The 15673-nt window shown below is 41.6% G+C and overlaps 1 protein-coding gene across 4 annotated transcripts in view; it reads right to left on the bottom strand.

The window, feature by feature from the left end:
* The window catches only part of LOC144679827 (E3 ubiquitin-protein ligase RNF31-like), a 69423-nt gene extending 58543 nt beyond the window's left edge, over nt 1-10880 (bottom strand). For 2 of the 4 annotated variants that reach the window (XM_078540649.1, XM_078540650.1), the window contains exons 1-6: nt 10779-10880; nt 8333-8423; nt 6613-6678; nt 5313-5476; nt 4017-4107; nt 713-755 (exon numbers count right to left, since the gene is read on the bottom strand). In XM_078540649.1, coding sequence (XP_078396775.1) covers nt 713-755; nt 4017-4107; nt 5313-5476; nt 6613-6678; nt 8333-8423; nt 10779-10823 — 500 coding nt within the window. In that variant the 5' untranslated portion in view covers nt 10824-10880. Of the gene's footprint in view, nt 1-712; nt 756-4016; nt 4108-5312; nt 5477-6612; nt 6679-8332; nt 8424-10778 lie in introns of those variants that run through there. The other 2 variants (XM_078540651.1, XM_078540652.1) reach the window with 2 other exon arrangements.
* Nucleotides 10881-15673: the final 4793 nt, after the last annotated feature.

Raw genomic sequence — 15673 nt, 5'->3', positions numbered from 1 at the left:
TCAGCTTTGATTCTATAGATGAAGGTGATGAAATCCTCCAGAGTTTCTGCACAGTCTAATTCCACAGCATGCCACTGCACAAACTTGGACTCAATGAAGGAGCAGTTATGACGTTGTTATGAAACTTGAATTCTAAACAAGGACTGCATCATGGAACAAGATTGGTAGGAAGGAAGCTGTTTTCTTTGATGATAGATGCTAAAATTATAACATATATAGTTCAAGGAACTAAGTGTCTATTCCCTGAATAATATTGAGCCCATTAGATGTAAACCAATCTTTTCAACTCAGGAGAATAGTTCCTAATTAGACCTTCATATTCTATGATTATAAATATGTCACAAAATGAGGCTCTTGACAAAATTTGTATATATATTTCTCGGCCTATTTTTATATGTGGATAGTTTTATGTAGCTCTTTGCAAGTTGAAAAGTTTTGAATCTGTTAAAGTCTTTGGTGAAAGAATAACTAGATTTAAAGAAGTACTGTTGCAATTAAGAGACTAAGTTGACCTCAAATGTTTTGAAGGTTGTTGCTCATTTTTACACATTCTACTGTTTCATCACTTGCTGAGCACACTTTGTAGAAGTATGTTGCAATTGCAATCAATAAATCTTCATTGCAGTAATAGTCAAATTTACATTAGTTTCACAAAGTATTTAACTTCTAATCATCCATAACTTAGCAGCAATCACCAGCAACGGGGACTTACCTTGGCTGAGGAGGCACAGCAAGAGAGTTGGGGGAATGACGTGCTAAATTCAAAGAAAAATAATTAAAACATGTTCTCCTAAAGTACCATCTGCAAACACCAATTCTAAAATTCCCTTCCACATCATATCTATTTTTTCTCGTGCTTTAACAAACATTAAAATATTGCATATATTTTCTCAACAAAATGAGGAAACTAAATTAATTGAAGAATTCAAATTGCACAAAAGGAATCACAGAATTGTTACAGTGTAGAAGGAGGCCATTCAGCCCATCATGTCTGCATTGGCTCTCTGAGCATTTTAACTTAGTGCCAATCTCCTGCCTTTTCCCCATAACCCTGCACATTATTTCTATTTAAATAATCATCAAATACCCTCTTGAATGCCTCAATTGAACCTGCCTCCACTACACTTACTGGCAGTGCATTCCAAACCTTAACTACTCACTGTGTGAAAAAGTTTTTTCTCACCTCGCATTTGCTTCTTTTGCAAAACACTTTAAAACTGTGCCCTCTGGCTCTCAATTGATTTGCCAGATCTTTGTCCACTCACTTAACCTATCTATGTCACTTTGTAGCCTCTTTACGTCCTCTTCACAATTTACTTTCCTACCTATCTGTGTCATCGGCAAATTTTGCAACCATTCCTTCAGTCCCTTCATCCAAGTCATTTAAATAAATTGTAAAAAGCTGTTCCTGTTAGCTAGCCAATCTTCTATCCATGCCAATATGTTACCCCTACACCACAAGCTTTTATTTTCTGCAATAACCTTTGATGTGGCACTTTATCAAATGCCTTCTGGAAATCTAAGCATAGTACATCCACCAGTTCCCCTTTATCCACAGCAGATCCTTCAAAGAACTCCAATAAATTGCTTAAACATGATTTCCCTTTTACGAAACCATGTTGACTCTGCCCAATTGCCTTGAATTTTTCTAAGTGCCCTCCTATAACATCTTTAATAATAACTTCTAACATTCTCCCTGTGAGAGATGTTAAGCTAACTGGCCTACAGTTTTGTGCTGTCTCCCTCCCTTTTTAAATAAAGGAGTAATATTTGCTATTTTCCAATCTAATGGACCACTTCTTTCAAGACCTTAGGGTGAAGCCCATCCGGACTTGGGGATTTGTCCACCATCAACCCCAACAATTTGCTCAACACCACTTTCCTAGTGATTGTAATTTTTCCAAGTTCCTCCCTCCTTTCCATTTCCTGATTTACAACTATTTCTGGGATGTTACTAGTGTCCTCTATAATGAAGTCTGAAGCAAAATATCTGTTTAATTCATCCACTATCTCCCTATTTTCCATTATCAATTCCTCAGGCACACTTTCCATAGGACCAATGCTCACTTTGTTAACTCTTCTTATTTAAATATCCATAGAAACTCTTACTATCTGTCTTTATATTACTAGCTAGCTTTCTCTCATACTCTAATTTTTCCCTCCTTATTAATCTTTTTGTCATTCTTTTCTGTTCTTTATATTCCTTCCAATCTTCTGACCTGCCACCCGTCTTTGCATAATTATATGCTTTTTCTTTACGTTTGATACTGTCTTTAACTTTTTTAGTTAACCACGGATGGTGGGCCCTCCCCTTGGAATTTTTTCCCTCAATGGAATGTATATATTCTGCGTATTCTGAAATATCCCCTTAAATGTCTGCCACTTAACTTCTATTGACATATCCCCTAACTTCATGTGCCAGTTCACTTTAGCTAACTCTGCTTTCATGCCCTCATAATTGCCCTTATTTAAGTTTAAAATTCTAGTCTTGGATGCACTCGTTTCTCCCTAAAAATAAATGTCAAATTCAATCATATTATGATCGCTGCTACCTAGGGGTATCTTGTATTTGCATGTACTCTACAGAAAACCTTACTTGCTGCTGTCAATTTTTCCCACTATAAATTGTTATGTCCACATATTAATGGAAATTTCCAATGTAAACTGATCATGCTATATGCACTCCCCCCATCAGCGGTCTGCCAGGACAGGCATTGCTTTTATAAATGTAGACTGAAAAATTTATAATGACATTAAAATGGGATCTGAATTATGCCTGGATGCTTTGCTCCAATTATCCCACATCCATTAACCTTGCTTCACCTAAAGACTATAGACTTGAGACAGGATTTTGAGTTTTGGGTTGGGACTCCAACTTCAGGGTCAAATTGGGGTCACAACCCCACACAGCATGGGACACAGTCACTTGCAATGATTTCCCCCGAACTGGTTAATGGCCAGAGCGCAAGCTCGCTTTCGGGCAGTCTTTTGAAGCTGGAAGGCCAGAGGCCAGTTCAGAAGCAGCAGCAACAACCTGCAGTTCAGTTAAGAAAGAGAGGATGCCTCCATCTTGAGGGGGCTTCTCTGCCGGTTTTAAAAGTTTTAAATGAAAGAATGGCCTCAGCAGCTTGTCCACCATTGTGAAAGGGCACTCCTTCATAAGGAAGCCTGTGGCCGTAACTCTAACCAGGTAGGTGGGGAATGCCTCGAAGCCTGCCTGGAACATTGGAGGCTGCCTCCAGGCAGATTGTCTAGTTCCCAAGGCTTTGGGTGGGTGGTGGGGGCTGCTGCAGGCTGACTGGAAAACTCCAGTCAGCATCTGACATTAGGCCTGAATAAGTTGTTAAGTCCCCTTAATTGGTTACCAGCTGCTTGCTGGAGGTAACCTTTCCAGCCTCAATCCTGCCTCTGGAAATATGGCCCGGAGGTGACTTCATGCCAGCAAACGGGCACACTGGCCAGCTGCGTGAATTTTCATGCCTGCTTGCTTCTGAACTCATTCCCTCATAGGAGCATATACCCTGCCCTTGGTTTTTAATTCACTATGTGCAATGCAACTGGAAATCAGCCAATCTCTATTGTAAATACATTATATATGCTCCACATTTCATTGAAGAAACTTTTTCTTGATATATTAATTACACAGATACATCAAGAATAACAATCTATAAAACTGAAATTCAAACCAGTAATGCAGTGCAATGTGCTAATTGGAGTCCTAACATTGCACTGTTATTAGGAAGAGGCTAAGTAGAATCCTTGTGTTTTCCACAGGAAGGCGTTGGCAATAAAAGATAAGAGAAAATTTACGCCTAGACATCCTTTTTTGTTGTGTGCAGCATAAGGCCTGCGAGCAGATTGCCTTTCTTCTCAGCCATTGCTAGTGTATTGTATAGGAAGACCAGCGAAGGGAAAAAACTGTCACAAAAAGCTCAAATTTAAAAAGGTGTAGGAGAAAATGGATTCTGCCAAATCTTTCAATATAAAAATATACTGACAGTAAATTGACAGTTTACCTTGCGAAAGAGCAATCTGTGTTGGATTATTTAAGCAGTTCATAAATGATGTTCTTATGTCTTCAATAAGACCCACCAAATGTGATGCCGGCTGAAGAAAGCAGGATCATCCAATGAGAAAGAAATAACAAAGAAAATCCTCATTACCCAGACCTCAAATTTGTAATTTTGATACCTTTGTATTTTTACTTCCCAGCAATTACTTCACTACACTCTTCTTAACCCAAATTAAACTTGTATTTTTAATTTTCTCATTTAAATACACTCTAAAACCACTCACACCAACTTTGTAATTAAATATTCCTAAACTTCCTAATAATCCTGTTCTACTACTGCTCCTACATTGCACTTTCACTCTTGTATTCTATTGTACTAGGAGAAATTATAATATATCAAACGTAAAGGAAATATTTGGTTGCTTTAAGAACTTTGCAGTTCAGCTATAAAACAGCTATTCAGTAGCAAACAAAAACAGTGCCAGCCTTTTCTTTATCATCATTCTAAGATATGTATTTGATGGACAGAATTAGTTGGTCTGCTATTTTTATTGTGTGTACATAGAGATAACAAAAGATTAAAAGAGTGTGTTCTGAGGAGGTTGAGAGAGGGGCTCAAAGTGGGAAAGGGAAGAAGAGTTTGCATCAGAATAAAACTACTGGCTCATAACTTAAAATGTTTGCCATAATCCTGATTAATATATTTTAAAAAAATAATATTTCAATTAAGTTATGAAGGCATTTGAGAATGAGGACTGGTGTAATGTGGACTTCAGAATTAATCCTACATCTACCAATGCATGCATAGCTGAGAACTAATTCGAGCCACTGGGAGGGGGAAAAATCCTGCTACCCAGTTTCTTTATTTAAAAACATTACAATTCATGAATTTACAAGTGAAAAAAACCTGATACATTATTTTAAAGCACATTCTTAAACTCCCCTCACACCCCTTCTAAACACAATGTTTATAACAACTTTAATTGTCACTTTTACATAATTTGACATGGTCTGATCGTTGAATAATATATCAGATGTGTGCTTAACACCAATTCTCACGTTCAAATAAGACTAGGTTAGGCACTCTACTAGAAACTTGTTAAGTTAAATTATTGAATCTGGCAATATGTTTATGTCCTAACACAGTCATAAACCACCACAGTCTTCTGCATTTTTGTGAGTAAATTTGTCAAAATCAGTGTGTTTCAAACATTTCATCTCATCTTTACTTAAAGAATCATCCTTGCTTAAGTTTGTTTTTTGCTGTATGAACAAAATTATAAAATGTATTCTTGCTTACGTATTTCCATTTGCTTAAATAATTCGAAGAAACCATGCCGGTGTTATCCATACGGATTCCAAGGTTTTGGCATGCTATTGGTAGCCCCTTCACAAAAAATTTTGGTGGATACTGGGGGTGCGTGTTGTGCAACCAAATGCTTATTGGAACATTATAAATTAAGCCTGAATATAAACAGATTTACACACTGTTAATAAAACAGGAATAAATTTTGTGCAAACACAACAAATGTGAGATCCATGCTTGGGAGCGGGGTTCTACTTTTATAACTTTGGCACTAAATTTAAAAGATTTTTTAAAAACAAAGCACTTGTAAAAGTAACGCTCTAAAATCAATATTGTTTTTAAAGGTTTTCCATCCCATCAAGCTTTTCTGTCCCTCATCCACACTGCTGTTCATCAGTAGGAAGGATACAATTTAACCTACAATTAGTTCCATAGACACCATGAGCAGGATTTTTCCCCTTGGCGGGGGTGCTCGGTGGGGGTGGGTGAGGATGGTCAGGAAGCCGCCCGCAATAGGTACCGCACCACGGTTTAACGTGAGCAGGCCAATTAAGGCCCGGCCAGCGTGGAAAGTGAGCGGCAGTGCTGAGCGCTGCCTGTGCGGGCTGGGGAAAGGAGGGCCTAGCGCGAACTTCGCGCTCCCTGAGGCACAGAGCTGCCTCAGGGAGATGAAGCGCTGTTTAAAAAAACTTAATGAACAGAATAAAAATGTCATAAAACATGTCCGCTCATGTGACTCTGACACATAAGCAGGGACATGTTTTTAATTCAAATGTAAAATTTTTATTTTTATTTGCTTTAGGAAACCTCATCCCACCCGTGGATGAGGTTTCTTAAAAAGTGCAAAGGCCGTTTGGCGTTTTTGCCTGCCCATCAACCGTTAAGTTGGACGGGCAGTGTAAATTAGAATTTAATTACTTTTTAAATGGCCTTAATAGGCCTTTTAATTGTCGGCGGGCAGGCAGCCGGCTCCTGCGCGCGCCCACCAAACAAAATATCGTGGGACTACACGATGACATCAGGATGCTCGCTCGATGTTATCATGTCATTTTACGCTCAGCCGGGTCGGCTGCGCGTCCGCCTACCAAGCTCAATATTCTGCCCCATTAGTTTACCAGGAGGCACAGTCCAGTGCTTGTGAAGGTAAAACCAAACTTGACTCTCAGCAGTGCTTCTCAGATAAATTTTCCCAAGACTAGAAAAGCACCTCCACAAATGGAATTGAACTGTTTGTCCAAATTGCCATCTAATACAGATCTAACACTCTTATGTAGCTGCCAGACTATGCTCTTACCTCTGCATGGCACAGGAATATTGCCGTTCAAATTAACAAGCTTATTTTTAACTCCAGTTCCATCACCTGGAAGGGAAAGGAAACAAAAATGCATATAATAGATTAAAGAATTATTTTGACCTAGAATGATTTGACTCGGCTTTGTTCACTCAGACATAAAGGGCTGGATAACACTAAAAATAGGTGGTTAGAAATTAGGTCAGAGGTTAAAATTTTTAAAAATCCAACCTAATCCACCTCCAAACCCAACCACTTCCTAGCTCATTGGAGTTGGGATAAAAGTGAGGCAGACTGCTTCTAGAACACGGGTTGGCAATGTAAATATTTTAATAAGATTGGCAATTTCCTGTTTTACTGTTTAACCTTAACCTGAAAGGATTGCCAGGCCTTGGAAACCCAATAGCTGGAGGGGGACGAGGACAGCTTTGGGGAGAAGGCAAGTGCCTTTTCAGCACTGCTTTGCGGGCCTAGGGGAGCAGGAGTGCTTCATCTGGCCCTCCAAGTCCCCTCCATCCCCCCAATATAAAGACCCCAGCATCTGGTTTGGACCTCCCTGGGATCAGATAAGTTGCCCCACTGCACCGCTGCCCACTTTTCGAGGTCAGTCATTAGTATTACAGCTGCTCTGAAGTCTTCCCTGCTGACTTCTGGACAAGGAACTTGTCAAGGATAAAAGATACACATTAACCCAGCCTCCCTGGTTTCCAATCTAAAGTTCCACCCCCACCTCATATGTAGCCTGTCTCTTTTAATATCCAGGCAATATATTCTAATATCAGAAACCTAAGTCCAACAATGTTAGAGGATACACTTTTTTGAATATATCAGGAACACCGATTTATCATGAGATGACAAATTGTACTTTTATTATAGAGTCCTGAGAGTGTGCTAGTGGTATTTTCTGGCTAACTGATTGATTGAGTATAATGTTTGAACAATGCAGAGTAGATGATATGGTGTAATGAAGATGGCAATGGCTTTATTATCTAAGGACACAAATTTCTGATGCAGCCTGTGCCTTCTCCCAAACAAAGTTCTGGACATATATGAACACCCTTCTTTCCAACATTCACTAATAAGTCATGCTCTAGTTAAGTGGACTCATCTTACATGTCCTTATCCCCACCCTACTTTAACAATTGCCTCTTGCCTTTCATGTACTTCACTTCCCTAAGACTGGGCTTCTCTTTGAGCCCCATCAATGGCTACTCATTTATACACTATGCTCTTGCACTCTGAAATACTTTGCCCAGTTTCCTCCAACCTGTAACCATCCTCCCTGCTTTCAAAATTTCAGGACTCACTTTGACCATATCTTTTAAGTTCTCCTCAAATCTCCTTTAATCCTTTCAAAGTGAAAGCTTGCATTGATATGGAGACCTCAGGGTGTCCAAAAGCACTTTACAGTCAATGAAGTACTTTTTGAAGTGTAATGGAGGAAAGCAAATTTGTGTACAGCAGGGTCCCACAAGCTGCAATGTAGCAATGACCAATGATGTCTTCCTGCAACTGATGAGTGCTACTGAATTTCAAGTTGCTGTTTTTGCCTCACCAAAATTTGCACTCTAAGCAAAAAGAACTTGCGTTTTATAGTAAATATATTCCTGGAACACTCTTTTCAAGCTAAATAAATGTGGAGTTATGCATTTTAATCAGGAATAGGAGAACAATTAAATGTAATTTATCTATCTCCCTCTGTAAACATTAAACTATTACTTACGATAATAGTCAAAACATACAGAGAGGTTTCTGTACATTGCTTGTACATTTTTAAGTTCCTTCATAACCTCTGCTGGATAACGGTATGAACACTGTAAAAGAAAAACAATAAGATTACTTGCATCCGCAATATTTTGCTTTTATCTAGATTACTTGCAACATTGCATAAGATCAAAACATAATTTCCTGTTACTATTTAATCATTCCTAAATATTTGGAAATCAATTAAAAAATAAACCTTAAAAAGTAAATTTTAATTTGAAAAGGCTTTTGTTTGAAATGGGAAGTGCAGCAGGTAAGGATGCTGCTCATTGTTTTCTGGGACGTGATACTGAAATAACCCAGACTCCCAAGATAAGCTTCCTCTATCAGCTTCAAACATCTTTTGTGAATTTTTGAATATTAATGGCTTCATCTTTATTCCTAATACATATCAGTCCCCACCAGAAAACTAGTCACTATAATAAATGAAGCTTTTAAAAATCTAATGTTCCCCGAGAACCATGGGGCCTGTTCCTTCTTTGATTGGATTATGATAATTATGTGCTGAGGCTTCCGATACTTTTCCAGTAACATAATTGGGCTGTGCAAACCAGAGGCAGGAATTTCTTTTCTTCAATCTTGGTGCCATTCCCAGTCCAGGTTAAGTCCTAACCCTTAAGCACTGCAGCTGAGTAACAGCTTCAGAGCACTGGATCTCTTACTTTGGCTCTAGCATTGACTGGTTGCACCACCTTACTCCATATCCATGAGGGGTGCCACAGAGGCAATCCCTTGTTCTTACTTCTGTTGCAACACCTCCACAAATTTGACTGAAAATTCAGGAGTTCTTAATACTGCAGATGTTCCTACTACTCATCTTCCTGCTACTGCCTGCCTGTTTTTGTTCTCTCTCTTCCTCCAATTCAAGTGGCCATCCTAAGAGATTTGAATAAAGAACTTCTGAAGCACAGTCACTTTTGTAAGGTAGTGAAGCAAGGCAGTCAGTAGGTGTAGAGCAAGGCCTAATGAACAAAAATTAGTTATGAACAGCTAACTGTTTTAGTGATGTTAGTTGAGGTATAAATACCAGTGTCCGGTTGATGTAATGTGTCAAGTGTGTTCGCCTAGTGGCCAGTCGGCTTGTCACCTCTTGCTTTCAGTTCCCACCACTGGCTAGCAGTATAGCTACTGTGAAACAAATCTGAGTGCATAGGTCTCTTCCTCCAAGACATAGCCTTTTCATCAGCAAGCCCTATGTAGGGCCTCCATGTGATGATAGACACATGACATACAGGGTTACCTGCGTGCGAGTACACCCTGGTGCCCACAAACCAGACCACAAGCTATGGGTAAATAGCCACACTGGCTTGTGAGTGTCTCAGGAGAGAAGGCGGCTAAGGTAGTAAACCCTGACGGAAAATCCAGAGTGGCATCCCATAGGCAGCAATCTGTCATCTATCAGGTAGTTTTCTGGCAACTCCTACAGCAGAGCTGGTACAAAACAGTACTGGATTCATCCTCTCCTATGGACAATACTAGCAAAGCCAAGACGGGGGCCCTGATGCTGGGGCAACTCAGGGTCTCCATTTTATTTGTCCTGGAGAGGACACTGCAGCTTTGTGGTTGACAGAACCCAATATACCGTAAACCACTATGTGCAGTAACTCCGGGTCCCAGTGCAGTGTAGACAGTTTTCACTGTAACTCTGGATCCCAGCGGGGTGTAAACACTCTGCACCTTAACTCCAGGTCCCAGTGTGGTATAAACACTCTGCACTGTAACTCGGGATCCCAGTGTGGTATAAACACTCTGCACTGTAACTCGGGATCCCAGTGTGGTATAAATACTCTGCACCGTAACTCGGGATCCCAGTGTGGTATAAACACTCTGCACTGTAACTCGGGATCCCAGTGTGGTATAAACACTCTGCACTGTAACTCGGGATCCCAGTGTGGTATAAACACTCTGCACTGTAACTCGGGATCCCAGTGTGGTATAAACACTCTGCACTGTAACTCCCGATCCCAGTTCAGTGTGAACAGTCTGTCGCACTTTAACTCCAGGTCCCAGTGTGGTATAAACACTCTGCACTGTAACTCGGGATCCCAGTGTGATATAAACACTCTGCCCTTTAACTCCAGGTCCCAGTGTGATATAAACACTCTGCACTGTAACTCCCGATCCCAGTTCAGTGTGAACAGTCTGTCGCACTTTAACTCCAGGTCCCAGTGTGGTATAAACACTCTGCACTGTAACTCCGGGTCCCAGTGCAGTGTAAACACTCTGCCCTTTAACTCCAGGTCCCAATGCGATGTAAACACTCTGCACTTCAACTCGGGATCCCAGTGCAGTGTAAACAGTAGATCTCGGCTGTAACGCCGCTCGCTCCCCGAAGCCACCCGGCGCAGTGCCAGGGTCTGTCTCTGATCTCAGCGAGTGTTAAGAGGTCGCCGGGTCCTACTCACTTCAATCAAGCCACGGTTGAGTGGGTTTCCGGGAACACTCATCATTCCTCGAGCGGCAGAATCCACTGTTCAATATTCAGAACGAAACCGGAAACCAATTCCAAAGCCGCATGACGTAGCACGCAGGCGAGCACGTGACAACGCGCATTTGGCAACAGCAGCGAATTGTCACACCTAGCCCGGTGCACGTGACCCAGGTGGCATGGTGCCACTCCGATCAGCAACATAGGAGCTACTTACATCCACTCATATTTAAAGACAGTGAAAGAATTGACATTTTCCGTGGCTGTCCTCTAGAGAGCAGAATACATTTAGGGGAGATTTAATGAAGGTGTTCAAAATCATGAAACAAAAACAAAAATAGCTGGAAAAACTCAGCAGGTCTGACAGCATCTGCGGAGAGGAACACAGTTAGCGTTTCGAGTCCAAATGGCTCTTCATCAGAACTAAGGAAAAATAGAAATGAGATGAAATATACGCTGGTTGAGGGGAGTGGGACAGGTAGAGCTGGATAGAGGGCCAGTGATAGGTGGAGGCAAAGAAGAGATTGCCAAAGATGCCATAGACAAAAGGACAAAGAGGTGTTGACGGTGGTGATATTAGCTAAGGAATGTGCTAATGGTGACATTAAGAGTAGAAAGCAGGACGAGCAAGTGACAGATGGCCCTAGTGGGGGTGGGGTGGGGGGAAGGGATCGAAATAGGCTAAAAGGTGGAGATAAAACAATGAATGGAAATGCATTTAAAAATAATAGAAGTAAGTGCGAAAAGAAAAATATATTAAAAAATGTATATATATTAAAAATATATAAATTATTGGACCTTCTTCCTAGCTTCTCAAAGTGGCTGGACCTTTAAAGCTACCTGCTTTATGGCAGCTAGTGCTGTAAAAATGGAGACGTAATTTCCTTTCCTCCAATTTTGCTGCCCTCGACACAAGGCTGCTGCACTGCACCTTTTTCACCCGGCCCACATCGGAGGTTTGGGCGAGAAAGGTGTGGCTACATTTCAGGGTAAGTAACTAGGAGCAGAGTGGCAGTCTGACTGTGATTACCACTCCATGGAAGTGGAGTCAAGAGAACCCAAAGCAAGTTGAGGAGACTGCCTGAGAGCTTGTAGGAAGTCAATCCCATGGGAAGTTTTAAATGGAAATTGGATGAAGTGCTTGGAGTGGAAAATTTGGAGGGCTATGGGGAAAGGGAAGGGGGAATAGGAGTAATTGGGTAGCTCTTTCAAAGAACTGGCACAGATATAATTGGCTTGAAAGGCCTCCTTCTGCTTTGTATCATTCTGTGATTCTGGTACCTCAAGTAACTAGTGCATGTGACAGGAGCCACATGCAATATGTAACACAAGACCTACAGAAACAAGACATTTGAAAGCATATGATAAATGTTTGGTAGATGTCATCTGATGTGGACAAATGCAGGGTCATACCAATTGGGGTAGGAAACTCTGAGCACAGCTATAAGCTTTGGGCTGCATTCAGTGCTTAAGTTTGAGTTTGGTGAGAGAGGGAGTTTGATGAAGAGGGGAGGAGGGATCCTTTTATTTTCTACCCTTCCTCAGTAAAAAGAGCAGTGGCCTTGGTAAGTAGGACCTGGTGAGTATTTCTTCTGTCCTTAATATTCTGTAAACTAGAGGAAGTAAAAGTAAAGGGAGTTATTTAAGGGTAAGTCATGGCAGGACAGCTGGGCCATATGGAATATTCCTTCTGTGCGATGTGGGAAGTCAGTGACACTTCCAGGGTCCAGGCTGACCACGTGTGCAAGAAGTGTCTCCAGCTGCAGCTACTCGAAATCCGTGTTTTGGAGCTGGAGCTGGAGCTGCAGCTGGAGTCACTGTGGAACACCCACACGGGTGAGATCTTCGTGGATAGCACGTACAGTGAGGTGGTCACACCACAGGTAAAGAGTGCAAAGACAGAAAGGGAATGGGTGACTGCCAGACAGAATAAAAGCACTAGGCAGGTTGTTCAGGAGTCTCCTGGGTTCCGCTCCCTCTCCAACAGATTTTAAGTTTTGGATACTGTTGGGGGAGATGGTTTCTCAGGGGAATGCAGCAAGAGCCAAGTCTGTGGCACCACAAGTGTCTCAGCTGCACGGGGTGCGGGGGAAAAAAAGTGCAGGAGAGCAATAGTGATCGGGGATTCTATCATAAGGGGAATAGATAGACTTTTCTGTGGCTACAGATGTGACACCAGGATGGTAAGTTGCCTCCCTGGTGTCAGGGTCAAGGATGTCACTGAGCGGCTGCAGGACATTCTGAAGGGGGAAGGTGAACATGGTCATGGCCAGTGGTCATGGTCCATATCGATACCAATGACATAGGTAAAAAGAGGGATGAGGTCCTGAAAGCAGAGTATAGGGAGCTCGGAAATAAACAAAAAAGCAGGGTGTCAAAGGTAGTAATCTCAGGATTACTCCCAGTGCTACCTGTTAGCGAGATCAGGAATAGGAGAATAGATAAGATGAACGCGTGGCTGGAGAGATGGTGTAGGAGGGAAGGATTTAGATTCCTGAGGCACTGAGACCGATTCTGGAGAAGATGGGACCTGTACAAGCTGGAGGGGTTGTTCCCCAGCAGGACTCGGTACCAATATCCTCACAGGGGTATTCACTGGTACTGTGGGGGAGGGTTTAAACTAGGGTGGCAATGGGGATTGGAACCTGTGTGGGGAGACACAAGAAAGGGAAACAAAGATAAGAACGAAAGAAAGAAAGGTAGAAACCAAAAGAGGAAGGCTGAAGAAACAAGGGCTCATAGATAGGGCCATAGTACAAAAAAAATGTGTAAAAATGTTAAAAAGACAAGTCTAAAGGCATCGTATCTGAATGCATGGAGCATTCTCAGTAAGGTAGACGAATTAACAGTGCAAATAGGTAGACACAGGTACAATATGATTGTGATTATGGAGACATGGCTTCAGGGTGACCAAGAGTGGGAACTGAATATCTAAGGGTACTCAATATTCAGGAAGGACAGGCAAAAATGAAAAGGAGGTAGTGTGGCGTTGTTAGTTAAGGATTAAATCAATGAAATAGTGAGAGACGATATTGGCTCAGAAAATCTAGATGTAAGATCAGTCTGGGTGGAGCTGAGAAGCAACAAGGGGTGGGAAACATTAGTGTGAGTTGTCTCTAGGCCTCCATACAGTAGTGGTAAGGTAGGGGACAGCATTAAACAGGAAATTAGAGATGCATGTAACAAGGGTGCTCCAATAATCATGGGTGACTTTAATCTACAGTTAGGAAATAGAAATAGTTTTAGTAAGTTATATGTGTATTTGGGTGTGCTAAGAATAAGGTATATCTTTATGTTTAAGCTTAATTGATATTTATTTTCTATTTGTGGGTTAAAAGGTGAAACCTGGGATCTAGTTTCATTTTTGAGTAGAGACAGCAGGTCTAAAGTTTTGTTTGCCTGCATTTCTAATGAGATTTTTACGACTCTTGAAGGAGAGTTAAAGCAAACACGTGGAAAAAACTGTGCAGTTGCCTAGCAACAGAGGTCCAGTGTGGAAAGCCCCATACACACACACACACACACACACAGGAAAAACTAAAACCAAAAACAATTTGAGTTCAAAAGATAAAAACAAAAAACTGCGGATGCTGGAAATCCAAAACAAAAACAGAAATACCTGGAAAAACTCAGCAGGTCCGGCAGCATCGGCGGAGAAGAGCAAAGTTGACGTTTCGAGGCCTCATGACTCTTCAACAGAACTAAAACGAACTTTTAGAACTTTTAGTTCTGTTGAAGGGTCATGAGGACTCGAAACGTCAACTTTGCTCTTCTCCGCCGATGCTGCCAGACCTGCTGAGTTTTTCCAGGTATTTATGTTACAGTTTGAGTTCAGTTGGAAGCAGCTGCCAGAGAGACTGGATAGGAGAAGGACAGATAGCAAGTCCCAAACTGAAGTTGAAGCCAGGATTCCAGAGGGAAACTGGATTCTGGAAGAGAGAACTGCAGAGAGAACAGATTTCCCAAAAGAACCAAAAAGTTCCAAGGCCAAGGAGTGAGGCAGAAAGGAGGGGTCCTAAGAAGACATTCTCATCAAAGGAAGAACAGGAGTCTGGAAAAGGTCCTGTTCTGTGGAAGTGACAGTAAGGAGCAGAGATGAAGGCTTCTAGCTTAAAGAGAGAAAGCTGCAGGAAGCAGACTTAAAGTGATATAGGTATGTTAGAAGCCAGAAGGTCCAAGGACACAGCTGAAGGTCTGTAGCTCTATATTGGCATGTGAAGCAGTGGTGTTCTGTTGACACAGCTGAGTAAGTGAGAGAGAGAGAGAGTGCGTGGAAGAGAGCTTTAATGCACGTGATAATCCAGGGGAGAGGAACATCAGAAGGATAGTTTGAAACCCTGGAAGTGGACTCCTGTGGAACGTGTCTGAGAGAAAGTGTCATTTGGGATAAGATTCCAAAGCAAGTTCTTGGAGAGCGGAGATTGGAAACCCTCATGTGAAAGACAGAGCTCAGTGAGACCAGTTGGCTCACGATGTGACAAGCATCTGGGGGAAGTTGAGGAGAGATCCATAGCATCTGTTTGGGGTGACATCTATCACTTGCTTGCAGAGTGCGGTGTGTCTGACTACAGATTACCTATTGGTTTACATGGACTGTGTACTTGCTGTGAACATTAAAGTATAAGATAGCTTTGTAACTTCTGTTACCCTTACAAATCTGTATATGTCTGTAAAGGTATAGTTGTGGGTGAAGGAGTATTGCAATACAGTTCATCTTTTCTTGTTCAGTAAATGTTTCATACTTTTGTTAAAAGTTCATCAGCTGACTTCTGTGACTCTGTTCAGTAGCTACTCTCCATGTATCTAAACAAAAATTAAAAGTTAGGACCTATCTAGCCGGGCTCCCCCCTGGGATCTGGCCTGTCCAGTAGT

The sequence above is a fragment of the Cetorhinus maximus genome, chromosome 4, assembly GCF_964194155.1.
Source record: "Cetorhinus maximus chromosome 4, sCetMax3.hap1.1, whole genome shotgun sequence".
Taxonomy (NCBI): domain Eukaryota; kingdom Metazoa; phylum Chordata; class Chondrichthyes; order Lamniformes; family Cetorhinidae; genus Cetorhinus; species Cetorhinus maximus.
Note: the sequence above shows the minus strand (reverse complement) of the source record. Positions and strands in the feature narration are given on the sequence as shown.